We start from the raw sequence: 26,832 nt of genomic DNA on the forward strand, positions 1-26,832 counted from the left end.
GATTTTAAATTCAGTATCTCAGAAGTGACTGTGAACTCTACAGTAAGTGGGTGGAAGTAGATAATGTTCTCCCAGTTCTTCTGGCATCTTAATCTCATTTAGCATCATTCAAATAGGAGTTCAGAGAGTGTAATACCTTCAGATTCTTTCTGTCTTTCCTTCCTCCTCATTCTTACTATTAAAAAAAAAGCAATTAATGTGAACATTGCTCTGTCAAAGTAATACTTACTCATCATAGAAAATTTAGTACAAATAGAACACACATCTCCCATACAGAGATACCTTTTACTAGTCACAATAGTGTATCTTCTTTGGGCCTTTTTCTTACATGTACACACACACACACACACACACAGGAAATGATTCATATCAAATAAAATTTTGTGCCTGATTTTGAAATTTAGTATTATATTGTTAGCATTTTATTGTGTCATTAGCATTTCGAAAACATGACTTTTACTGGCTTCATAATATTCCATCCTATGGAAGTGCTATAATCTGTTTACGTGCTTTCCGTTGCTTTACAATTCTCCCCATTGTAAATAATGCTGCACTGAACAACCTCTGGCTTGGCTTCTTTCTGACTTTTTTTTTCTATTAAATCCGTGCTCTTCAGGCATTAATTTGCACATAAATCACCTGAATCTTTTTAAAGTACAGTTTATGATTCAGTAGTTTTGAATTAGTGCCCAAGATTCTGCATTTCTTGCAAGCTCTCAGATGATGTCAGTGTTATTCAGTACTTTCAGTAAAAAGAGACAGGTAATCTAAACATTGGGATTGCTGGATCCAAAACTATGAATTTTTAAGACTGCTGATTTTTTAAAAAGCCATTCTCCTTAGCATTGAGTATTAAGTGAGTATTAGGGGAATGTCTGTGTCCCAAAGATAACATGCAGAGTTTTGACAGGTGAGTTATTTTCATCAGGATTACTATAAAGAAGAGCAGAGAACTATAAGCATTATAATTTCTGCATGTTAATTTTTTAAAAAATTTTAGTGAACAGTATTCTACCAAACAACATTTTAATTCAAATGTTTGCAAATTTTGATTTTGACCCTTTAGCGACACCACTTCCAGAGGAGTTTGAATTACAAGGATTCTTGGCATTGAGACCTTCTTTCAGGTAGGTGATAGCTGAAGTACCTTTATCATTGCCAGTAATTGCAGTATTAAAATTAACAGGGAATTGGGCTTGGATGTAGAGGAACCTTTGATCTTCCCAGCTGTATGTTATTTTTGTAACAGCAACTAATAGTGAAAGTTTATTGTGAATTGGATTTGTGTATGTCACGCTTTCAATTCCTGTGTAATAAAAATTAAAATGTAACCTTTCCACCTGTGCCCTTGATCCCATTCCTTCTCACCTCCCTAAGAACCTTGCCCCATCTGTTATCCTCTCCGCATTGTATTTCCAGTGTCTTGTCTTTCTTTAACAACTAATTCCCTTTAGCCTAGTAACATTTAAGTGTGCCCCATTCTTTTAAAAAGATAAAATGAATTTACATCTGCCTATTTTCTACGTTGTCTTATCTTTTCATCATCAAACTTCTTAAAAAGAGTAGTGTGCACTTTGGGAGGTGGAGGCAGGTGTATCATGAGGTCAGGAGATGGAGACCATTCTGGCTAACCTGGTGAAACCCCGTCTCTACTAAAAATACAAAAAAAATTAGCCGGGCATGGTAGCAGGCACCTATAGTCCCAGCTACCCAGGAGGCTGAGGCAGGAGAATCGCTTGAACCTGGGACGCAGAGGTCACAGTGAGCTGAGATTACACCACTGCACTCCAGCCTGGGTGACAGAGCGAGACTCCATCTCAAAAAAGAAGAAAAAGAGTAGTGTGGGCCAACCTGACTGATGCCATTTCAACTCCCAATCATTTTCAGCCTACTGCGGTTTAAACTATCAATGCCTTCTAGATACCAAAATCCAGTGACTATAATCTTTATCCTATTAAATTTTCTTCAGCATTGAGTCCGTTGATTTCCTTCCTTCATGAGAACTTTTTCCTTAGCTCTCTGATAACTATTTTTCCCACCCTTAGCACTCAGTCTTTTTCACTATTTCTTTTCAACTACATGTCTCTGAATGTTGTTGTTTTCCAGGATTATTTTCTTACCCTTTCCTTCCCACTTTCTACATTCACCCTGTTGATCAAATCCATCCCTGTGTCTCTTGAATGGTATGTCCCAAATTTTCAGCTCTGACTTCTCTTGAAGTTTGGATGCATATTCTAACAATCTAACCTCCCTTATGCATTTTAAACTTTAACATGACCAAAAATTGAGCTTATATTTTCCAATTTGGTCAGCCAAAAAGCAATCTTCTTTTTGTATTTTCAGTCTGTGCCTGTGGCATTACCCATCTATATGACCAAGCTAAAACTCTGAAAAATCCTTGTTTCCATTTGTCTTTCTCACCAAGCCTTTATAATTCTGTGTCTGAAATGCTTGCTAGGTTCAACTCTTTCCACTTATTTCCCCATACACAGTTCAGGCTTTTATCACCAGTTTACCTGAAGTATAAAAACCTCCCTAGTATAGTTCTTCTCCTCCTATAGTCTGTTTCTACACTGCCTCTACAATTACAGCTTTTAAGTATGGAAATAGTAATGTCGCATGACTAATATTTTTTTTATTTTTTATTTTTTATTATACTTTAAGTTCTAGGGTACATGTGCACAACGTGCAGGTTTGTTACATATGTATACATGTGCCATGTTAGTGTGCTGCACCCATTAACTCGTCATTTACATTAGGTATATCTCCTAATGCTATCCTTCCCCCCCTCGCCCCTCCCCACAATAGGCCCTGGTGTGTGATGATCCCCTTCCTGTGTCCAAGTGATCTCATTGTTCAATTCCCACCTATGAGTGAGAACATGCAGTATTTGGTGTTCTGTTCTTGCGATAATTTGCTGAGAATGATGGTTTCCAGCTGCATCCATGTCCCTACAAAGGACGCAAACTCATCCTTTTTTGTGGCTGGCTGCATAGTATTCCATGGTGTATATGTGCCACATTTTCTTAATCCAGTCTGTCACTGATGGACATTTGGGTTGATTCCAAGTCTTTGCTATTGTGAATAGTGCCGCATGTGTCTTTAGAGCAGCGTGACTTATAATCCTTTGGGTATATCCCCAGTAATGGGATGGCTGGGTCAAATGGTATTTCTAGTTGTAGATCCTTGAGGAATCGCCACACTGTTTTCCACAATGGTTGAACTAGTTTACAGTCCCACCAACAGTGTAAAAGTGTTCCTATTTCTCCACATCCTCTCCAGCACTGTTGTTTCCTGATTTTTTAATGATTGCCATTCTAACTGGTGTGAAATGGTATCTCATTGTGGTTTTGATTTGCATTTCTCTGGTGACGAGTGATGATGAGCATTTTTTCATGTGTCTGTTGAATGTTGGCTGTATGAATGTCTTCTTTTGAGAAGTGTCTGTTCATATCCTTTACCCGCTTTTTCATGGGGTTGTTTTCTTCTTGTAAATTTGATTCAGTTCTAGATATTAGCCCTTTGTCAGATGAGTAGATTGCAAAAATTTTCTCCCATTCTGTAGGTTACCTGTTCACTCTGATGGTAGTTTCGTTTGCTGTGCAGAAGCCCTTTAGTTTAATTAGATCCCATTGGTCAATTTTGACTTTTGTTGCCATTGCTTTTGGTGTTTTAGACATGAAGTCCTTGCCCATGCCTGTGTCCTGAATGGTATCACCTAGGTTTTCTTCTAGGGTTTTTATGGTTTTAGGTCTAACATTTAAGTCTCTAATCCATCTTGAATTAATTTTCGTATAAGGAGTAAGGAAAGGATCCAGTTTCAGCTTTCTACTTATGGCTAGCCAATTTTCCCAGCACCATTTATTAAATAGGGAATCCTTTCCCCATTTCTTGTTTTTGTCAGGTTTGTCAAAGATCAGATGGCTGTAGATGTGTGGTATTATTTCTGAGGGTTCTGTTCTGTTCCTTTGGTCTATATCTCTGTTTTGGTTACTGTAGCCTTGTAGCATAATTTGAAGTCAGGTAGTGTGATGCCTCCAACTTTGTTCTTTTGGCTTAGGATTTTCTTGGCAGTGCGGGGTCTTTTTTGGTTCCATATGAACTTTAAAGCAGTTTTTTCCAGTTCTGTGAAAAAAGTCATTGGTAGCTTAATGAGGATGGCATTGAATCTATAAATTACCTTGGGCAGTATGGCCATTTTCACAATATTGATTCTTCCTATCCATGAGCATGGTATGTTCTTCCATTTGTTTGTGTCCTAAAAACTTTTATTTCACTGAGCAGTGGTTTGTAATTCTCCTTGAAGAGGTCCTTTACATCCCTTGTAAGTTGGATTCCTAGGTATTTTATTCTCTTTGAAGCTATTGTGAATGGGAGTTCATTCATGATTTGGCTCTCTGTTTGTCTGTTACTGATGTATAAGAATGCTTGTGATTTTTGCACATGGATTTTGTATCCTGAGACTTTGCTAAAGTTGCTTATCAGCTTAAGAAGATGTTAGGCTGAGTTGATGGGGTTTTCTAAATATACAATCATGTCATCTGCAAACAGAGACAATTTGACTTCTTCTTTTCCTAACTGAATACTTTTTATTTCTTTCTCTTGCCTGATTGCCCTGGCCAGAACTTCCAACACTATGTTGAATAGGAGTGGTGAGAGAGGGCATCCTTGTCTTGTGCCAGTTTTCAAAGGGAATGCTTTCAGTTTTTGCCCATTTAGTATGATATTGGCTGTGGGTTTGTCACAAATAACTCTTATTATTTTGAGATATGTTCCATCAATACCGAATTTATTGAGAGTATTTAGCGTGAAGGGCTGTTGAATTTTGTCACAGGCCTTTTCTGCATCTATTGAGATAATCATGTGGTTTTTGTCTTTGGTTCTGTTTATATGCTGGATTACGTTTATTGATTTGCATATGTTGAACCAGCCTTGCATCCCAGGGATGAAGCCCACTTGATCATGGTGCATAAGCTTTTTGATGTGCTGCTGGATTCGATTTGCCAGTATTTTATTGAGGAATTTTGCATCGATGTTCATCAGGGATATTGGTCTAAAATTCTCTTTATCTCTGTCAGGCTTTGGTATCAGGATGATGTTGGCCTCGTAAAATGAGTTAGGGAGGATTCCCTCTTTTTCTGTTGATTGAAATAGTTTTAGAAGGAATGGTACCAGCTCCTCCTCATACCTCTGGTAGAATTCGGCTGTGAATTCATCTGGTCCTGGACTTTTTTTGGTTGTTAGGCTATTAATTATTGCCTCAATTTCAGAGCCTGCTGTTGGTCTATTCAGGGATTCAACTTCTTGCTGGTTTAGTCTTGGGAGAGTGTAAGGAAATTATCCATTTCTTCTAGGTTTTCTAGTTTATTTGCGTAGAGGTGTTTATAGTATTTTCTGATGGTAGTTTGTATTTCTGTGGGGTCGGTGGTGATATCCCCTTTATCATTTTTTATTGTATCTATTTGATTCTTCTCTCTTTTCTTCTTTATTAGTCTTGCTAGCAGTCTATCAATTTTGTTGATCTTTTCAAAAAACCAGCTCCTGGATTCATGGATTTTTTGGAGGGTTTTTTGTGTCTCTATCTCCTTCATTTCTGCTCTGATCTTAGTTATTTCTTGCCTTCTGCTAGCTTTTGAATGTGTTTGCTCTTGCTTCTCTAGTTCTTTTAATTGTGATGTTAGGGTGTCAATTTTAGATCTTTCCTGCTTTCTCTTGTGGGCATTTAGTGCTATAAATTTCCCTCTACACACTGCTTTAAATGTGTCCCAGAGATTCTGGTATGTTGTATCTTTGTTCTCATTGGTTTCAAAGAACATCTTTATTTCTGCCTTCATTTCGTTATGTACCCAGTAGTCATTCAGGAGCAGGTTGTTCAGTTTCCATGTAGTTGAGCGATTTTGATTGAGCTTCTTAGTCCTGAGTTCTAGTTTGATTGCACTGTGGTCTGAGAGACAGTTTGTTACAATTTCTGTTCTTTTACATTTGCTGAGGAGTACTTTACTTCCAACTATGTGATCAGTGTTGGAATAAGTGCGATGTGGTGCTGAGAAGAATGTATATTCTGTTGATTTGGGGCGGAGAGTTCTGTAGATACCTCTTAGGTCCGCTTGGTGCAGAGTTGAGTTCAATTCCTATATATCCTTGTTAACTTTCTGTCTCGTTGATCTGTCTAATGTTGACAGTGGGGTGTTGAAGTCTCCCATTATGATTATATGGGAGTCTTAAGTCTCTTTGTAAGTCTCTAAGGACTTGCTTTATGAATCTGGGTGCTCCTGTATTGGGTGCATATATATTTAGGATAGTTAGCTCTTCCTGATGAATTGATCCCTTTACCAGTATGTAGTGGCCTTCTTTGTCTCTTTTGATCTTTGATGGTTTAAAGTCTGTTTTATCAGAGACTAGGATTGCAACCCCTGCTTTTTTTCTTTTCCATTTGCTTGGTAGATCTTCCTCCATCCCTTTATTTTGAGCCTATATGTGTCTCTGCATGTGAGACGGGTCTTCTGAATACAGCAAACTGATGGGTCTTGACTCTTTATCCAATTTGCCAGTCCGTGTCTTTTAATTGGAGCATTTAGTCCATTTACATTTAAGGTTAATATTGTTATGTGTGAACTTGATCCTGTCATTATGATATTGGCTGGTTATTTTGGTCACTAGTTGATGCAGTTTCTTCCTAGCATTGATGGACTTTACATTTTGACATGTTTTTGCAATGGCTGGTACCTGTTGTTCCTTTCCATGTTTAGTGCTTCCTTCAGGATCTCTTGTAAGGCAGGCCTTGTGGTGACAAAATCTCTAAGCATTTGCTTGTCTGTAAAGGATTTTATTTCTCCTTCACTTATGAAACTTAGTTTGGCTGGATATGAAATTCTGGGTTGAAAATTCTTTTCTTTAAGAATGTTGAATATTGGCCCCCACTCTTTTCTGGCTTGGACAGTTTCTAGCGAGAGATCTGCTGTTAATCTGATGGGCTTCCTTTTGTGGGTAACCCGACCTTTCTCTCTGGCTGCCCTTAACAGTTTTTCCTTCATTTCAACTTTGGTGAATCTGACAGTTATGTGTCTTGGAGTTGCTCTTCTCGAGGAGTATCTTTGTAGTGTTCTCTGTGTTTCCTGAATTTGAATGTTGGCCTGCCTTACTAGGTTGGGGATGTTCTCCTGGATGATATCCTGCAGAGTGTTTTCCAACTTGGTTCCATTTTCCCTGTCACTTTCAGGCACACCAATCAGACATAGATTTGGTCTTTTCACATAATCCCATACTTCTTGCAGGCTTTGTTCATTTCTTTTTACTCTTTTTTCTCTACACTTCTCTTCTCACTTCATTTCATTCCTTTGACCTTCAGTCGCTGATACTCTTTCTTCCAGTTGATCGAATTGGTTAGTGAAGCTTGTGCATTTGTCACGTAGCTCTCGTGTTATGGTTTTCATCTGTATCAGTTCTTTTAAGGTCTTCTCTGCATTGATTATTCTAGTTATCCACTCATCCATTCTTTTTTCAAGGTTTTTAGTTTCTTTGCGCTGGTTACATAGTTCCTCCTTTAGCTCTGAGAAGTTTGATTGACGGAAGTCTTCTTCTCTCAACTCGTCAAAGTCATTCTCCGTCCAGCTTTGTTCTGTTGCTGGTGATGAGCTGTGTTCCTTTGGAGGGGGAGATGCGCTCTGATTTTTTGAATTTCCAGCTTTTCTGCACTGCTTTTTCCCCATCTTTGTGGTTTTATCTGCCTTTGGTCTTTGATGATGGTGACGTACTGATGGGGTTTTGGTGTGGGTGTCCTTTCTGTTTGTTAGTTTTCCTTCCAACAGTCAGGACCCTCAGCTGTAGGTCTGTTGGAGTTTGCTTGAGGTCCAGTCCAGACCCTGTTTGCCTGAATATCAGCAGCGGAGGCTGCAGAAGATAGAATATTGCTGAACAGCAAGTGTTGTTGTCTGATTCTTGTTCTGGAAGCTTCATCTCAGGGGTGTACCCAGCTGTGTGAGGTATGAGGTGTCGATCTGCACCTAGTTGAGGATGTCTCCCACTTAGGCTACTCAGGGGTCAGGGACCCACTTGATCAGGCAGTCTGTCCGTTCTCAGATCTCAGCCTCGGTGCTGGGAGATCCACTGCTCTCTTGAAAGCTGTCAGACAGGGGCGTTTACCTCTGCCGAGGTTTCTGCTGCTTTTTGTTTAGCTATGACCTGTCCCCAGAGGAGGAGTCTACAGAGGTAAGTCGGCTTCCTTGAGCTGTGGTGGGCTCCACCCAATTTGAGCTTCCAGGCGCCTTTGTTTACCTACTTAAGCCCCAGCAATGGCGGGCACCCCTACCCCAGCCTCACTGCCGCCTTGCAGTTAGACCTCAGACTGCTGTGCTAGCAATGAGGGATGCTCCATGGGCATGGGACCCTCCGGGCCAGGTGTGGGATATAATCTCTGGTGTGCCGTTTGCTAAGACCCTTGGTAAAGCGCAGTATTAGGGTGGGAATTACCCGATTTTCCAGGTGTTGTGTGTCTCACTTTCCTTTGGCTAGGAAAAGGAATTCCCTTCCCCCTTGTGCTTCCCAGGTGAGGCGATGCCTCACCCTGCTTCAGCTCTCGCTGGTCGGGCTGCACCCGCGGACCAGTGCCAACTCTCCAACATGCTGCAGTTAGATGAACCCGGTACCTCAGTTGAAAATGCAGAAATCACCCGTCTTCTGTGTCGCTCACACTGGGAGCTGGAGGCTGGAGTTCTTCCTATTCGGCCATCTTGGGCGTGCCCCCACCCCACACTCTGACTGATATTTTTATTTACCCATTCCCGATTGCTCCACTGTCTCTTTTAGCTTACTCAAGTTCCAGCACTATCCAGCTCTTAGTTGTTCAGCCTTATTTTCTGCCACTTCCCCCAATATTTATAAACTCTGTACACTATGTGCTATACTTGAATAAGCTCCCTGTTTTTATTCCTCCACACCTTTGTTCACGTTGTGCTTAGAACATTTCCTTCTCCTCTACTGCCCTTCCATCACCAGCCTGGTAAGCACTTAGCCATACCTGTCAAGGTCCAGCTCAGCTATCATTCTAGGAAACCTTTCAGAGCTTCTCAGAAGGAACTCATCCTCCTTTTACTGTATTCACTTACTCTTTGCATAGTTCTTATTATGATGCTTATCAGATTGAATCATAATTATTTATTCCCAAAGGTAGGGACTCTTATTTATCTTTGTGTCTAGCCTTGTGCCTGGCAATTCTTAAATCTTCTTTAAAAAAAAAAGTTTAATGAGAAATCTGAAAAAGCTTTATTTTCTCAGGTTGGTTTACCCTTCTGATATCAGTGAGTTACTCTATATGCTTTATGATATTTATACATTTTTCTGATTTAGAAGGGCCTGCTGTAAAGTGGATAGATTAATATTATTTATTGGAATAGGTACCTCAGAGACTCTTAGCATTGCCGTGGTCATTTCAAGCAAATTACTTAGCATGCAAGATAAGTGTTTATAAACTTTATTCTTAAAATGATGAAAGAATCTTTTCTAATACAAAGTTGTGGTTTATTTAAGCTCCCCAACTAGAAAGTGAAATGTGAGTAAAAATACTACATTAATGTAATGAATTTGTATATTTTCTTTTCTGCTTTATTTCATAGTTTGTAAAAATCTCTGGGAGTATAAATTCTAATAAGTGCAGTTGATTACCTCAAGTAGCTCACCTATATGGAAAATAATCTGAAGCCATTACAGTTAATCAGGTGAACTTGGTTGCCTGGAAAATATCTTTAGCAATTTAATATTCTCATAACTTGTTTGTGTCAATTTTAGGAACTTGGATTTTTCCAAAGGTCACCAGGGTATTACAGGAGACAAAGAAGGCCAGCAACGCCGATTACGACAGCAGCGCTTGATTGCTATAGGCAAATGGATTGCTGATAATCAGCCAAGGTATGTCCATGGATCTTCTGGTCTGCCCCTTTTTAACCATCTTTTTAGATAAACACACACACACATACATCTCACAAGTTACGTATTTTAGACTTTGGTATAAATATTGTCGATCGTGAACTCTTAAGTTGACATATTGGTAGCACAACATCTAATTATAACCCTAGTGAATAAGTATATCTTTATTTAGAATCTCTGTTCTCCTTATTGTGTATTATAGAGAACTTGGTTGTCTTTTTTGTTTATCATGAGTTTCTGCTCTAATTTATAAATATGTCTGTAAATCTATAACTGAATTGTATTTCCACAGTCATGGTAATTTGTATTGGCCTGGGCATGGTAGTCAGTTTCAGGCAGGACAGACTAAGATGGTGCCAGTGGCCAGTTCAGTACAAAGCAGACGTGGTCGTTATTGTAGGGGAAGGAACACAGGTTTTGTCATTCGATTGGTTTGAGTCCCATTTCTAGTTCCGCAGCTTCTCAAGTGGGTGTCCTTGGGATCTCCCCAGTAGATTATAAGCTTTCGAAAGTCAGTAACTGCATATTCAATTTTGTATTCAGGTTTCTGTCATACAGTAGGTACTTAAATGCTTGCATGTTTGAATGAACTTACCACCTCCGAGCTTCAATTTTCACATCTATAAAATAGGAATTATATATAGCTACCTTATAAGACATATCAAGGGCCCTAGACTAGTGTCTTGCACTTGAAGCATGATCAGAAAATGTAAGTTCTAGCAAACGTTGAAAGAGCAGAGGGAGGGATACGTTGTGATGATGTTAAGTGTGATAATGAGAACCTCAGTTTCTACATAACTACTTTTTGTGTTACCTGAATCCACATTGTTATATCCGGCTGTTTCCGTGGTTATTAGTGCTAGGAATATATTGACTTGGATCCACACACAATTCAGTTGTTATTTTTTAAGTTAATGTTTTTCATATATGGATTTATTTTTGCTTTTTTAGGCTGATTCAGTGTGAAAATGAGGTAGGGAAATTGTTGTTTATCACAGAAATCCCAGAATTAATACTGGAAGACCCCAGTGAAGCCAAAGAGAACCTCATTCTGCAAGAAACATCTGTGATAGAGTCGCTGGCTGCAGATGGGAGCCCAGGGCTAAAATCAGTGCTATCTACAAGCCGAAATTTAAGCAACAACTGTGACACAGGAGAGAAGCCAGTGGTTACCTTCAAAGAAAACATTAAGCCACGAGAAGTGAACAGAGACCAAGGAAGAAGTTTTCCTCCCAAAGAGGTGAGAAGGGACTATAGCAAAGGAATAACTGTAACTAAGAATGATGGAAAGAAGGACAACAACAAGAGGAAAACTGAAACCAAGAAATGCACCTTAGAAAAGTTACAGGAAACAGGAAAGCAGAATGTGGCAGTGCAGGTAAGCTGTATTTGAACTATAAAGCAGGTAGAGGAAGGCTCACAAAAAAGGCAAGATTTTTCATTTTGTTCTAAAGCCATGAGAATTGGCTGTCCTGGAAGTTTAAATGCATTATTTAAATGCATAGTAAGGTAATATAAAGAGCTGTGATAGATGGTCATTTTATCAATTCTTGGGAATTGTGAGTGAAAAAAAAAAATCTCAACCTGATTTGACACTTTTGTCAATCCTCTCCAGTTTAAGCAGTTTGAAAGGATTAGTTGCAGAGTCGTCAGTTTCACACAGGATTATATTTTATTTGGAAGATAATAACTACCATTTGTCAAAGCTGTAGTGGAGATTTGGGGTCTTCTGTAGATCCACTAGAACCAAAAGTATATTAAGGCTTATGTGGGGTTTTTTTTTTTTTTTTTAAGATTCACCGTAATATATATACACACGTATATATGTATTTTCTTCTTGGAAAAATATGAGGCGTTTTTTCTTGACAGTTATACTTGTCCCAGCTAGTGATATTAATATCACTTTAATCTTATCCTGGATCCTGGGAATTTATAAAGGAAGAACCCAGGTTTCATGCTGGGAAAAGATAAGCAATGCTCAGTTACTTGTGACTTTCTTTTTATTAAAATATTTTTCCAAATAGATAAGATGATTTCATATAAACAGAAAAGGGCCTTTTTTCTGTGATGGTTTTATTGAGACTATTAATGTTTGAATAAATACTTAAGTGGCCATGTGAATTGTTAACACATTTTAGCAAATGTATGTGTTTGCATGAGAAAGTTTACATCGTTGAAGGCTGCTTACAAATAAATAGTACCTTTGATGTATTTCTCTAATTTTTTTTGAGAAAGAAAAATAAGAAAATAATAGTTCCATTTTAAGATTATATCAGGGAGAGAAACAAAAGACAAGGTAGAAATTAAGACATGGGGGAGAGAGAGAGAGATGCTAGGGAAAGGCAAGGGAAAAAAAATGAACTAGAAAGCCAAAGGATCAGAGTTTTAGGGATAATGAGTTCAGCATTTTCTGCTTACCCTGCCTCCATTCTCTAACTGCTCCCAATAAGGTCCGACTGAAAATAGAATCTCCTTTTTTGGTTTCTCATCCATCTCAAATCAGCCATAAATGATTAAAGAAAGAAAGAGTCAACATATCACCACACTCTGTACCTCGTCCTGAGTTTTCTATAAATGCTAATAGTTTTCCCTGATTTTGCTCAACTTTGAGCGGTGCATATGACATCTACTCTCTGGCTCCATCTATAGGATCTCAGGGCCTGTTCCTTACTGCTGAAAATAATCCTTATTTATTCTGAAGGGTGGTAAAGTTGCAGGGTGGAAGGTGGATGCCTGACCGTACACATATGGCTACCCAGATGAAATTAAACTGAGGGCCAAAATAACTCACCTATGGGTTAACGGTCATTATCAGTTCATAATTCATGTATGCTGTTTAATGAATTAGAGTATAGAGAACTGGGCCCCAGAACAAGCAACTTAAAGTCATAGACAAGTTTTTTTCAGCCTGTTAGCATCAGGCATCTCATTTGTAAAACAAATGGACTCTAAGGTCCTTTACATATTTGGATTTTTGTGATCATGGGAAAGCAAAATAATTAGTAAAACTAAGATAGTAAAATTATCTTTTATTGGCTATTAAATAATTTGCTTTGATATTCCATTTTTAACTTAGGTGAATTTAAATATCTTCAGCATGTCCTTTTTGATCTAATGAGGTTTTAAATACTTTCTTAAGAGTAGGGTCTTTTTTCTGACACATTTGAGTTTCAGTTTATTATAGTTTTGCTTCTCTTGGTCACAGGTAAAATCCCAGACAGAACTAAGAAAGACTCCAGTGTCTGAAGCCAGAAAAACACCTGTAACTCAAACCCCAACTCAAGCAAGTAACTCCCAGTTCATCCCCATTCATCACCCTGGAGCCTTCCCTCCTCTTCCCAGCAGGCCAGGTAAATATGTTTTATAATTTCTTCTACTTAATCTTTTCTGTGCAAGAATTTCTGTTCACTCACTGAGAAATGTGTATTCTGTTGGAGTAATGTTACTAACCCAAAGAAAGTTCTATTTTCCCTAATGCTTACAAAATTATTTTTGAAATGTTTCTGTATAGTGTACATGCAAGTGCATGTTTGTTATTATGAAGGAAATCCTATCACTGAACACAGAAGCTACTTACAGAACACTGATTACTTCAGTGGATAGAGGAAAAGTGTCAATAGTCTATTTTTAATTCTTCAAATCAAGTTAAAGATTGACAACATGACTGATCTCTTTTATGATGTGTTAGAGGACTCCCTTTACTTATCTGTTTTAAAAAAAAAATGAATTTTTTGCTGTTTCTTTAGAACTAAACCTGTGTTCTTCTGTTTTGAAGGGTTTCCACCACCAACATATGTTATCCCCCCTCCTGTGGCATTTTCTATGGGCTCAGGTTACACCTTCCCAGCTGGTGTTTCTGTCCCAGGAACCTTTCTTCAGCCTACAGCTCACTCTCCAGCAGGAAACCAGGTGCAAGCTGGGAAACAGTCCCACATTCCTTACAGCCAGCAACGGCCCTCTGGACCAGGGCCAATGAACCAGGGACCTCAACAATCACAGCCACCTTCCCAGCAACCCCTTACATCTTTACCAGCTCAGCCAACAGCACAGTCTACAAGCCAGTTGCAGGTTCAAGCTCTAACTCAGCAACAACAGTCCCCTACAAAAGCTGTGCCGGCTTTGGGGAAAAGCCCGCCTCACCACTCTGGATTCCAGCAGGTAAGTTACAGTTGTGTGTACTGTCCAGCAGAATGAAATAAAGGGAAATGCTGAAAGATTCATGTTAGAAATGCTGATTAAACTTTGACATACTTTTTGTTTAGATTTGTAGTGATTATGAGAAGGCAAAAGTATTGTCTCTACTGTTTATGAAAGTTCAAATGTTTTCCTTACTTTTGTAAAGCATATAATACTAGATCTTAACTACCATTCTTGGCTGCTACAAAGTGTCTATTTTATTGAAAATGGATTTTCTGCAAATAATTCTATAGGAACATAAACTACTAGGGAAATAGAATCCGTGGTACTAAGACAGATGTGACACCAATCTTAAATGTTATCATTTGAAGCACAGCACTTGAAGCAGAAAGGCGAAACAAACACTCTTATGCAAATATATTCATTCATTCATTAACCCTCTTAAATAGTTGAATTAAAAGACAATATGAGTGTGGTGCCCGTAATCTGTTCCCAAAAAACTCTGTGTATTGAAAAGCCCAAATGGTAAAGGAAACTGCTGCCTTGCCTAGAGTTTTGTTGGTTGGAAAACACCTCAAGTTCATTCTGTGATTCTTTAGCATTCATTATAAGTAATATTGCATTTTATCCTCACCTTGATGACAGGCATCTCTTTTTTAGTATCAACAGGCAGATGCCTCCAAACAGCTGTGGAATCCCCCTCAGGTTCAAGGCCCATTAGGGAAAATTATGCCTGTGAAACAGCCCTACTACCTTCAGACCCAAGACCCCATAAAACTGTTTGAGCCGTCATTGCAACCTCCTGTAATGCAGCAGCAGCCTCTAGAAAAAAAAATGAAGCCTTTTCCCATGGAGCCATATAACCATAATCCCTCAGAAGTCAAGGTCCCAGAATTCTACTGGGATTCTTCCTACAGCGTGGCTGATAACAGATCTGTAATGGCACAGCAAGCAAATATAGACCGCAGGGGCAAACGGTCACCAGGAGTCTTCCGTCCAGAGCAGGATCCTGTACCCAGGATGCCATTTGAGGTGTGTGTTCTTTCCTATCACCGGGCATTTTGGAGATAGGTTTGGGGTTGACTATCTTTTGAATATCTCAAATGGATCTTATAAAGAGGCCACTCTTATTCTTTAGTACCATAGAATGCCACCGAGTATTGGTGTAGCTCTTGGTTTCCTCCTCAGAGTTGCACAGTATGTTTTAGTTTGGAAGCTGAAGAATTCTGTAACTGATTCAGAACTCTAATGGTCTGGCAAAGAAACCAGGTACAGAAGTCTCTAAAACAGCATGTTAGAGAATTCTGAGACAAAGCACTCCTCTCAGTTGGGCTAAATCATCTAAGTTTAAAAATAGGTTTACTGATACTTAAATAAATTGCTCTCTGAGAGGAACAAAGTTAACCAGTTATCTTGGACAGTGGAGGTCCCTTTCTTTGCCTTTTTTATTCATGAGAAGCAGGTGAATGTTAGTAACTTTTTAAAAGATCTGTTTCTTTCTTTCTTAGCACAAGAGATGCTAATTATTTTGCTCCATAGCATTGTTTTACTTAACTAGCCACGTTCACCTTTTGAGTTCTGCTCTGTCAGTATTTTTGTTTTTCTATTGTCTTGAACTTTCTCCAATATTGTCCTTGTGTTGCTTTGCCTTTGCATTTCAGAGCCTTTTTTCTCTTTTCCTAATACCATCTCTCTCACTATCCCCTTGACTTTAGTTATCTTCTTCCACCTAATCATACTACTATTCCTTTATGCTTTTGTTATCCCTTATTGCATCTCACTGTGATCCTTTCTGTCACTAGGACCCCAAGAGCTCCCCTCTGCTTCCTCCGGACCTGTTAAAGAGTCTGGCTGCCTTGGAGGAAGAGGAAGAGCTGATTTTTTCTAACCCTCCTGATCTTTACCCGGCTCTGCTGGGGCCTCTCGCCTCTCTTCCTGGACGAAGCCTTTTTGTATGTATTTGACATAATTCTGCTTCTTGCTCTAACTCCCAGCTGCCTTTCTGAGATATTGTAGTACACAGATTAGGTGATTTCTTGTCTTCCTGGGGCTGTCCTTTTCAGAACTGTAAAACATATTTTCTAATTCCCTAAACCAACCTTAAGATGGTAGTAGGATATAACAAAGCATTTCTGACTTTATATTTCTCCCAAATCATAGAGACATACCTTGGTTTTATGTGTTATCCAGAAAACATTCTGCAGAGCTGGTAACACACAGGGTGTGATGGGGACAAATTAACTCACTTTGCAGGTGACACTTCCATCTGGACCCAGAAATTTTAAGTGTCATTTAATCTTGCTTAGGAACAGTGAGATTTGTTTCTCATATGTAGCCAAAATATGAAAGGAAATATGTTCTCGATTTTTTTTTTTTAACTGACATTATTGAATAGTATATGGCTCTTTTTTGTTTGGTTAACTAAATGCAGAAGGAGCCCTGATCTAAATTCAAAGTTGGATTCATAAACAGAATGAGTGAAAATGAAGAGGATTCTACTTATAAACATTGTCAGAATGTCATAAATGAGTAAATATCAAAATAAATAACTAGAATCACATAAAATAAAATCTGAGAACATCATGCATTTCAAAGAACATCATTCTGTGTGCTTGTCAGTGTTCATATTATATTTTACTGTGAGTGGGGAGTATAAAAGATGGAAAGAAAGATGGATGCTATGAGGCTTTTCCCCCTCTATTGCAACTTAATAAAACATTAAAAGATAGTGAATTTTACTTTCTTGCTTTCTCATAAACACGGGGCAAGCACACATTCGTAAAATTAAAATACATTAATTTTAGTGTCAAGAGAAATAAAACCTTAACAGCTTTCATGACATTGCTGCCATCCCTGGCACTTGAAGTTCCGTTAAGAATTTGCCTGGGGGTAGCAGTAGGGACCCCATACCAAGTTATGAAATAAGAGCAATAAAAGACCCCCTGGAGACTTCAGTGGTAGTAGTGCCATGACTGAGTGCACAGGGATTGTGGAAGCCCAGCTGCTATACTGTTGCCTCTACGTGTTTGCCTTTCTTGCTGCTTTTATGCTGGAGTGGCTTGAAGGACTGAGAGTAGTGCTTCTGTGTCTACTTGTTTCCTAATCCCTTAGTTCTTGTTTCGTTAGTGTTCCTTTCATTGGAAATGGAGCTGATGGTAGAACAAGTGGGAGTATCTTCAGGGGTTTTGGGTTTTTTTGTGTGTTTTTTGTTTTTTTGTGTTTAAAAAAGAATAAAAAATCCTTGACTATAACCCTTCCTATATTTAACATTAGTGATACAACGTATGTCAAAGTGCTTCTCTTGTCATAGGTATTTATTAATGTTTTGTTAGCCAGCTATTCAGTGACAGCATTAGAGATTCAGCTTTGTTTCTCCTAATAACTTTGCTAGGGCCATTAATAAATGTAAACTTGACTTTTAGCAACTATTTTACTATATACTGCAAATAGAGCTGCTTAAGAAGCGTATTAACAAAGACATTTGTCAAATATTTGAAAGGCTTTTTAAAAGTCACTAATGTTAATGTTTTAAAAATTGTGGGGTGGAGAGGAACAGTGTTGGAACAGTTCAGCATTTTGTTTTGAGATTATTTTAAGTGCAACTGTTGACAGGGGGATTCCTGAGGTCCACGCCTCATAAACACTCAGAGTGCTGTTTACCAGGGTCGCTGGTCCCTGCCAGAATAGAATCTCTGACTAGATTTGATCTAAAAGGAGGATTCTACTCACCTGTGGCAACTGGCACTTAGGCAGTGTCTTGGTATTAACAGATTTGAATTCACGCCTTCTGAGCCTCAAATTGTACTCAGTGGGCGAATACAGGCATGCTTTTGCTTTGGTTCCATACCATAGTATGGTAAGATTAATATTAAGAAAATGGAAGGTATAACTTAATTACCTTTTTTTCTGGGACTGTGAAGAAATCCTTATTGGAGAAGCCCTCAGAGCTCATGTCACATTCATCCTCTTTCCTGTCCCTCACCGGATTCTCTCTCAATCAGGTAGGTGAACAGTGAAGAATCCTGCTGTGTGCTTTTAGTGTCAGCTGATCAGTGTCTTTCTCATACTGTTTCAATGTGTCTGTTTTTTCTTTATTTTCCATATATTAGTGTATTCCAGATATTTGATGTTATCCCCATTGTCTCTGATTGAGGCATAATAGTGACTTGTACATCATGAGTTAAAACCCTTTAACTTCTCATTAATATTGAAACCCTTAGGGCTCTGTTGTTGAGCCAAATTATTCACATTTTCAACCTGGATAATTTACATAGAGCAAATTTAAGGGTGAGAGAAAGCAAAAAGGAAAATTAATTTGACTGGAAATTGAAACAGAAAGAAATAAAAGCCTTCAAAATTTCTCTTCCTAAGAAAAGCTTAAGGTGTACCCAGCATCCATGAATGAGCCATTGGATTTTCTCAAATCTCTTTCCTTGGAGTGAATTTATAACTTCACCGTCATGTCTTTCAGGAAAGATACCCAAATAATAGTATGTTCAATGAGGTATATGGGAAAAACCTGACATCCAGCTCCAAAGCAGAACTCAATCCCTCAATGGCCCCCCAGGAAACATCTCTGTATTCCCTTTTTGAAGGGACTCCGTGGTCTCCATCACTTCCTGCCAGTTCAGGTATTAACTACTCTTTAAATTACAGACCTTGCATTTCCTGTACACTCAGTTTGATTAAGGGATAGTGAGATTCTGTAATTGTAAATATATCAGTTGTTGGGTTTTTTATTTTTTTGTTTCTTTGTTTTTGTAACTTCTGAAAGGAAATAGAAAAAACCAGTTTATGTATTAAATGCTACTGACAAAGCTTTTTACATCCTCAGTAGCCAGCAGAGATGTAAGGGAGAAAATAGAAGTTCTGTCTTAGGTTCCCAGCTGTTTTTTAGTTTTATTTGTAGGTGTTCATTTTTTGCAGAAAAATTGCACTCTTTTTTTCTTTTTTTCTTTTTTTTTTTTTTGAGACAGCATCTTGCTGTGTTGCCCATTCTAGACTCAAACTCCTGGGCTCAAGCAGTCCTTCCATCTCAGCCTCCCAAGTAGCTGGGACTACAGGTGCATACCACTGTGCCCAGCTCCACACTTTTTAAAATTGAGATTTTTAACTTATAATAGAATCTGACTAAATAGTAATTCTTAAGGTTAGCAAATTCTTTCTGATACGTAAGACCAATAAATATGTATCTGAAATAGTCGTGCCAGAATAGTGCATTCATTCAGTTGACAAAAATTGCCTACTGTTTTGTTTTGCTTTTTTAAGGCGAAGAATATGCCTTAGATATGTGTGGCAGGGCAAATTAGTGCATCTAGCAGATCTCTTTGGAGCCTTTAGTTTCCCTTTCCTTCAAAGCCCTGTGGTTATTGTTAGAATTTTAGTGATCAGATCTATAGGAACCTGTAGTTCTTTGTATGTTTATGAAACAATGATTTACTATATCCTATGTTACTATTATTTAATAGATCATTCAACACCAGCCAGCCAGTCTCCTCATTCCTCTAACCCAAGCAGCCTGCCCAGTTCTCCTCCAACACACAACCATAATTCTGTTCCATTCTCCAATTTTGGACCCATTGGGACTCCAGATAACAGGGATAGAAGGACTGCAGACCGGTGGAAAACTGATAAGCCAGGTGAGATCTACATTTCATTGTCAAGCAAAACTGAAAGAATTTACTCTAGCCTTCCCTGGGGTCTGGCAATTGGTAGTGATAGAACATCTTCTTGAATTTTTCTTATCTCTTTTCATCCCTTAGCCATGGGTGGGTTTGGCATTGATTATCTCTCAGCGACGTCATCCTCTGAGAGCAGTTGGCATCAGGCCAGCACTCCGAGTGCCACCTGGACAGGCCATGGCCCCTCCGTGGAGGATTCCTCTGCTGTCCTCATGGAAAGCCTAAAGGTGAGTAGATTTCAGGAACAAGAACCGCAAGATTATTACAGCAAAGATGTTTCTGCTTTCATTCACATAAATAGCCAGACTTCTCAGGCCCTTGCAGTTGACTGATACATAGCACATGTATAGCAAAGTTCTAGAAACATGGTCTGCCTTACAGGATTCTTGAGTGATAATTTTTAATTTCTGAATTCACTAGTGGTAAAACAGTATCTTCAGGAGGACAAAAACAAAGGTTTTAGTTTCGTTCTAAGGTTAAGGAAATTCTGATTCATTTTGGAATGTTTGATTTAAGCCTTTTCTGACAAAATAAGAGTATCTAATTTTAGAAATGTTTTATTTGCCTAAAACTTTTATAGTAAATGCCCACATACAGCCGAGTTTCAGTAAAAAGACTTGACCTAAAATGTGATTTCACTTCTTGTTTAAAACAGTCTTAATGGAAACTAACTAGCTTTAAGAATCTTACAATGACTTTTTCTGATAGCTGGATTTTTGTGGGGTGTGGGGTTTGGTTTTGGGGCCATATGTATGCCTTTATATTTGGCTGGGATTGAAAAACAAATCCCTTTCAGACAACTGGGCATTTGACCTCTGCTGACAAGATCTGGACTGTTTTTCAGTCTATCTGGTCCAGTTCCATGATGCATCCTGGACCTTCCGCTCTGGAGCAGCTGTTAATGCAGCAGAAGCAGAAACAGCAACGGGGACAAGGCACCATGAACCCTCCACACTGAGGCCAGAGTGGCAACTTGGGAATGAAGGCTCCATAAACCATGGCATGTTGGGTTTGCAGGACTGGCCCACACAGTCCCCTGCAGGTGGCAGCCCTCTTTTCTGTTTCTTGCTGTCAAGAGGGTGTAAGTATTCCACCAGCCCGCTGAGTGTGCACGAAATGTTCGCAGTGCAACAAAAAGAAAAATCCATCAGGAACTCTCCGTCCCCCCGGGGCCTTCCGGAGGGAGAGAGAGAGGAACTGCTGTTTATCTCACTCAGTTACTTGGTGTCACCGCCTCTCACCTTCTCCATCGTGCATGTCCCCAGCCACATGGGAAGTGAAAGCTGAGAAGGGAAGGCAGATGGGAGAAGCCAATGGGAACTTCTCAGTCCTTTTTCCCTCTTTGGGGAATAAAATAGGAATCCATTAATGATCGCTTTGCTGACTGAGAATGTAGTTGAAATTATTCTTAAACATCTTTTATTATTATTACTCTCAGTAGTAAAATATCACACTGAATTCTTCCATACACAGGTGTGCTTCTAGTCAGTGTGTAGCAAGGAAAGCCCCGTTCACTGCTCCTGTGAGAGGTTGGTGGTGACAGGATGGGGAACCGACCTCTTCAGCCAGTGGAAATGTTCCCTAAGGGAGAGTTCAAGGTCTCTCAGAAGGCTCTGGTAGGCCCTCCTCTGGCCAGGAGACTCCAGCAGGAAATGCCCTTCACTCTGTAGGTGCTCGAGCCCCAATCGAGGATGCAGTGTGGGTGGTGGTGCTGGACTGGACTAGCAGGTGACTGCTGTAGGATTTCAAATTACGTTTTTGATTCCTGTACATTTTACAGTCGCACAGCAAGCAGTCTCGCAGAAGGCAGGCTAGTCCATTCACAGCCTGGAACATTCTAATAGGTAGAAGCTTTCAGTGTGGTTATTTTTTGTTTGGTTGGTTTTTGTGCCCCCATTCTACTTCCCACCCTCCTGCCCCACCTCCATCCCTTTTTTACCCAATGCTGTATGCTAGTAATTGTTTTTATTCCTAATGTGTACAACATCACATCTCCCCAAGAAGCAACAGCATGGGGTCCAGCAGCTGGGGCCCAAAAGACAGTCTGAAGAGGAAGGATGCGGCAGTATCTGCATAGCCCACAGAGGGCCCAGGCCCCTGCCCAGCTGCAGTCTCCCAGCCTCCACTTTCAGAGTGAAATTCAAGGCAACATGGGACATGTGCACGTCACGCACAGAAGAAAACACAACGTCGTCCATTTTGGAAAAGGCGAAAGAAAGGAAAATAAACTCTTATTTGATATTTATTAGGAGGAAAGAGGACTGAAAAAGTACTTGCGTAGAAACAGAAGGACAGCATTTCTGTTAGGCATTTCCTGGAAAAGTAATATTTTAAGGGGAAATTATGAGAACAATCTAAATGTTCAATTGCTGTGCTAGTGGTAGGGTTTATTTTCTGGGAAGTCTCTTGTTTGTCTGTGTGTTTGTGCACACACACATGCCCATCTGCTGTCCCAGAGGGGAGGGGTTGTGTGTATGAGTGTATGGGGTTAGTGTGGAACTTAAGCTGGAACACAGCTGTAGAGCAAAGCACATCCAGGAGCCCCAGTTGTCACTGGAGTCTGGGCAACCCCAGCAATGAAAAGGGGTGAGGTAATGCTCATTGCTCTTCAGAGAGAGTGGTTGGAGTCCCCCCACCCCGCCCCTCCAGTATGCTTACATTATTGCTCTTTTAGTTTGACATGGTGTTTGGGTTTTGTTTTGTTTTTTTGAAAGGTCTGAAAAGGTGAAGCCCCCCACCCAATGGCAATATGAAACCTTTTGTGCTTCTCTTCAACCCCTTCCCTGTGTCCATCTTTCTCTCCTCTTCCGAAGCCTTGTTCCTACTACCTTTACCCAGTTTGTGTGTTTGAGCTCTGCATTCAGGCAGCTGCAACATTCCAGTGTTTGAACTGTCACCGATTCTTGCGCCCTAGACAAGCTAACCAGGTTTACCATCTCACTCCCAGTAATACCCAGCTCCCGTCTAAAGCCCCATTCTGCATGAGAATTTGGTGTTTGGAATGTTTTCTGACTCTTGGGGCGGGATTCCTCGCCTTATCATCCTCACTGTGGAGTAATGAGGAGGGGGAGGAGAATCTTTATCAGAAACTGGTTTTGTGTAGTAAACTTTCTTTCCTGGTTTTTTGTTTTGTTTTCTGGATTTTGTTTTTTGTTTTTGTCTGTCTGTGCAAGACCTGCAGCTGCTGAAAATCAGCTTTGCCTTTAATTAAACCATGTTCTCTCCAACCAGATCTGTGTATTGATTGTTTCTTTTCTATCCTAAAAGATACAACTATTGAAGAAAATCCAACTTAAAAGGCAAGAATTTCAACTACTCACAAGTCATCCAGGGAAAGGCATAGATGGTCAGAACTTGAATATTTTTCAGGGTTATTTTTGCTTTTAGTAGCATTCCAGACCAATGAATTATGGAAATTATAATTAATTATAATGGAAAGGCATGAGTAGTAAGAAATCGATTATCAAAATTATTTTATTTAATAAAAGAATGACTTATGTTAAGGAATTAAGAGCCCATCATTTTTATTCCTATTGTAGCTGTTACTAAGGCAGTTCAGAGAGTTTATCCTTTTGGCCTGTAAAAATTCACTGAATCCGATTAGCAGCAACATTAATTACTCTTCTTAGTTTTGGAGTTTCTTTTCTTTGAGTTGTGTCCAAAGTTTCTAGTGGTAGCTTGCTGGGTCTTCCAACTGTGTGCTGGAAGCCAGTGCTGTAGCAAACCGTAATGTCTGTGTGCTCACCCTGACCGACCATCATGTCACCCACGTGTTGATTCAGTCTGCAGTTCACTTCCTTATTCTGCTTTTCACAAGTGCCTACACACTTGAAAAATTGTTAGCAAAGCTGCACATAGGCTACAAGAAGAAGGGGGTAGGGAGAGGAATTAAGGCCAGGCCTTAAGGTCTAACAGTTACAGAATCCTTCACCCAAGTTAGTCCTGAAAAATTGGACAATTGGTTTAGCCAAATCCATAGCATTCTGTTATGTATATTAGTATAGTATATGCAGTCATTTACCATATAACAACATTTTGGTCAACAATGGACTGCATATACAATGATCCTCCCGTAAGATTACAATACATTTTTGCTGACCTTCAGACCTTCTGTATGTTTAAATACACTGATACCTACCATTGTGGTATAGTTGCCTGCAGTATTCAACACAGTAATATGCTGTACAGGTTTGTAGCCTAGGCGTAGTAGGCTATACCTGGTAACCTATCTGTGTAGTAGGCTATACCATCTAGTTTTGTGTAAGTGCACTCTAGATGATGTTTGCACATGTTTCTCAGATCATGTCTCCATTGTGAAGCAATGCATAACTGTATTACCGAGTGTCAGCTAACAAGATACTGCTTACCAACTGGCTTCATGAACTCCACTGTTTTTCATCGCTTAAGTGTCGGTGATATATATTCAGTATTGAGTTCTTAACACATGTTCCTCTCTGATAATGTACAAAGGTATGTAATTCTATTAATTCTCTATGGAATTGAGTGTTGTATTCCATGAGACCCTAACTCAGTCTAGGTTCTGTTTAGCAACACGTAATGAAAAAAGAAAACAAGTTTATTTGTATATGCTTCATGAATAAGGTTACTTCAAGCCTTAAGAGTCAATTATAGTAATGGTTCAGAAACAGGAATATTTGTACTTAGTCCTTGGGCCTGGACTTTGTGTCTTGTTTTTGTAAGATAGTTTTTTTTTTTTATTGCGGTATGACACAGAAAAGTAACGCCAATCAAATGTACAGCTTGATGAATGTTTACAGTGTGAACGCAGCTGGGTAGCCAGCTCTCAGAGCAAGAAACAGGATCAGCACCTGGAAGACCCTCTGGTACCCTTTCCAGACACTTCCATCCGCTCCTTCTCTCCCCTAACTCCTCCATTCACCTGTCCCTATCCCCTCACCCGCTGTACCCCAGGAAATCATCCTGGGTACTCACATCATCGTCTAGTAGGTTAAATTTTAACAGGGAATAGTTAACACTTCCAAACTGTAATGTCCCAGTACAGTGTACAGTAGAAGGGTGCTAAATCTTAGAAACAGGTAATAGGGCTTCATTTTCTTCAGCTTTGTAGTTTGTGAAACATCCTAGACTTCTCTCCGAGTGCTTTCCAAATCTGTAGTTGCACATTCTTCAACGAAAACTTTGGGGAAAATGCCCACCTTCCCTTTGCACTCCCCTTCCAGCCATTCTTCATTCACTGTTAAAAGGAAAAGTACACATGGATTTCTAAAAGCACTGTAGGAAGATTAGTCTGTCTGGCTCTTCCACACAGAATTTTTTATTGGTCACCCTTCCCCACCCCTAATTGTGATCAACAGGGCAAAGACAGTATTGCAAAGTGGTTTGAGAGTGAACACTGGGTTTAACCATCTTATTGATCTGTCTTAATAATGAAGGAGCAAAATGCAGAAGGATAAATTACGTTTTTCAAAAAGTTACCAGATAGACAAGGTCAAAGAAATTGAACAACGAATTTGTAAATAGAATTTCCATCCTTCCCCCACCCCCAGCCTCGACAGGGTCTCACTGTCACTCAGGCTGGTCTCAAACTGCTGGGCTCAAGTGATCCACCCAACGCAGCCTCCCAAAGTGCTGTGGTGATAGGGGTGAGCCTCTGTGCCTTACCTGTGCTTTGTTGGGAATCTTTGTTTTGACTACAGAAAAGGGACATGCCATTGGTTAAATATATTAAAAATGAAAGTTCATTAGTAAACTTTCTTCTTTTCACTGAACTCCATTAAACAGCTGAGTTGGAGCTAGTGATGGGTTAGTACATGTTTGTAAAATATAAAGATTTTAATAGCTCCTACTCAGAGCTTTTGATAGAGTGCAGGCGTTGTACTTAAAAAATATATTCAGACTTCATAATAACTTGTAGGTATCCATATTTTGCTAAGGAAAAGAAGACCCAGAGAGGTGAATAGTTTGTTCAGAGCCATTCTGCCAGTAAAAATCAGACAACTTAGGTATAATCTCCAAAGCCCACCTACCTGACCACACAGCCAGTTAAGTTTGTCTTTGTACATCTAGATCAGACATTAAGGCCCTGGTGCCTGGATCCTGCCCCCAGAAATTTTGCTTTAATGTGTGGTGTGACTGGGCAGCAGTTTTTTCAAAAGTTCCCTCAGGTAATTCTAACTGCAAATCACTGTCTTGATCCTTTCTACTTACAGGGTAGGTTGTGGACTGGAAACTTACGAGAAATGAAAAATCCCAGACCCCACCCCAAACCAATGAGTCAGAATCCATTTAGGAAGATCCCCAGGTGATTCACATGCACATTAGAGTTTGAGAAACACTTTGCAGATGAGACCATCTCATAACTTGAATGCAATTGAACTCCCCTCTGTCCTACCCTGACTGTGTGCTAAATTCTGTTTTCTATTGAAGTACTACAATATGGGTACTTCCTCAACTTAGACTTGTACAGGTAGGTCATAGTAAGAAGTGCACTGGCTTCTCTCCATATCTGCCCAAAAGGTTGTTTTAGTGTATTCTGTCATTTTATTCCTGCTCCCTCTCCCAAACTCCAGACAACTGAGCTGGTTGGTTGATTTAGGCAGCTAGAAAGTGGCACTGGGAGGTGTTCAACCCAGTTCTTCCCACTGAGTTACCATTCTCTCTTGTTGGAACAGTCTGCTTCTATATTACTACATTATATATATATTATATATATATTGTATATATATTATAGATTTATATATATTTTTTTGAGATAGAGTCTCACTCTTGCTCAGGCTGGGGTGCAAAGGTGCAATCTTGACTCACTGCAACATCCACCTCCCCCGTTCAAGTGATTCTCCTGCCACAGCCTCCCGAGGAGCTGGGACTACAGGCGCGTGCCACCATGCCCAGCTGATTTTTTTATTTTTAGTAGAGATGCGGTTTCCCCATGTTGGCCAGGCTGGTCTCAAAACTCCTGACCCCAAGTGATCCACTTACCTTGACTTCCCAATGTGCTGGGATTACCAGCATGAGCCATAATGCCCGGCCTATACTACTCATATTTTTAATTAATTGCTACAGACTTGTATATACTCTCTCTACCCCCATTAACTTTTTTTTTTTTTTTTTT

General features: G+C 39.6%; 2 protein-coding genes across 11 annotated transcripts in view; one reads left to right on the forward strand and one right to left on the reverse strand.

Annotated features, from left to right (window-relative positions):
* The window catches only part of SMG7 (SMG7 nonsense mediated mRNA decay factor), an 86,780-nt gene extending 63,811 nt beyond the window's left edge, over window positions 1-22,969 (forward strand). For 3 of the 9 annotated variants that reach the window (XM_023203475.2, XM_023203468.2, XM_023203470.2), the window contains 11 exons: window positions 1,067-1,127; window positions 9,784-9,903; window positions 10,873-11,299; window positions 13,127-13,271; window positions 13,697-14,079; window positions 14,719-15,090; window positions 17,979-18,059; window positions 18,530-18,689; window positions 19,527-19,697; window positions 19,821-19,966; window positions 20,584-20,981. In XM_023203475.2, coding sequence (XP_023059243.1) covers window positions 1,067-1,127; window positions 9,784-9,903; window positions 10,873-11,299; window positions 13,127-13,271; window positions 13,697-14,079; window positions 14,719-15,090; window positions 17,979-18,059; window positions 18,530-18,689; window positions 19,527-19,697; window positions 19,821-19,966; window positions 20,584-20,697 — 2,180 coding nt within the window. In that variant the 3' untranslated portion in view covers window positions 20,698-20,981. Of the gene's footprint in view, window positions 1-1,066; window positions 1,128-9,783; window positions 9,904-10,872; window positions 11,300-13,126; window positions 13,272-13,696; window positions 14,080-14,718; window positions 15,091-15,860; window positions 16,011-17,978; window positions 18,060-18,529; window positions 18,690-19,526; window positions 19,698-19,820; window positions 19,967-20,583 lie in introns of all 9 variants that reach the window. The other 6 variants (XM_023203474.3, XM_023203476.3, XM_031935682.1 and 3 more) reach the window with 5 other exon arrangements.
* A 416-nt stretch (window positions 22,970-23,385) lies between these two features.
* NCF2 (neutrophil cytosolic factor 2) overlaps window positions 23,386-26,832 on the reverse strand; it is a 37,670-nt gene continuing 34,223 nt past the window's right edge. The window contains exon 15 of one of the 2 annotated variants that reach the window (XM_023203477.2): window positions 23,386-24,954. In XM_023203477.2, coding sequence (XP_023059245.1) covers window positions 24,842-24,954 — 113 coding nt within the window. In that variant the 3' untranslated portion in view covers window positions 23,386-24,841. The remainder of the gene's footprint in view (window positions 24,955-26,832) is intronic. The other variant, XM_023203478.2, reaches the window with a different exon arrangement.

This window comes from Piliocolobus tephrosceles, chromosome 1 (assembly GCF_002776525.5).
Source record: "Piliocolobus tephrosceles isolate RC106 chromosome 1, ASM277652v3, whole genome shotgun sequence".
Classification (NCBI taxonomy): Eukaryota; Metazoa; Chordata; class Mammalia; order Primates; family Cercopithecidae; genus Piliocolobus; species Piliocolobus tephrosceles.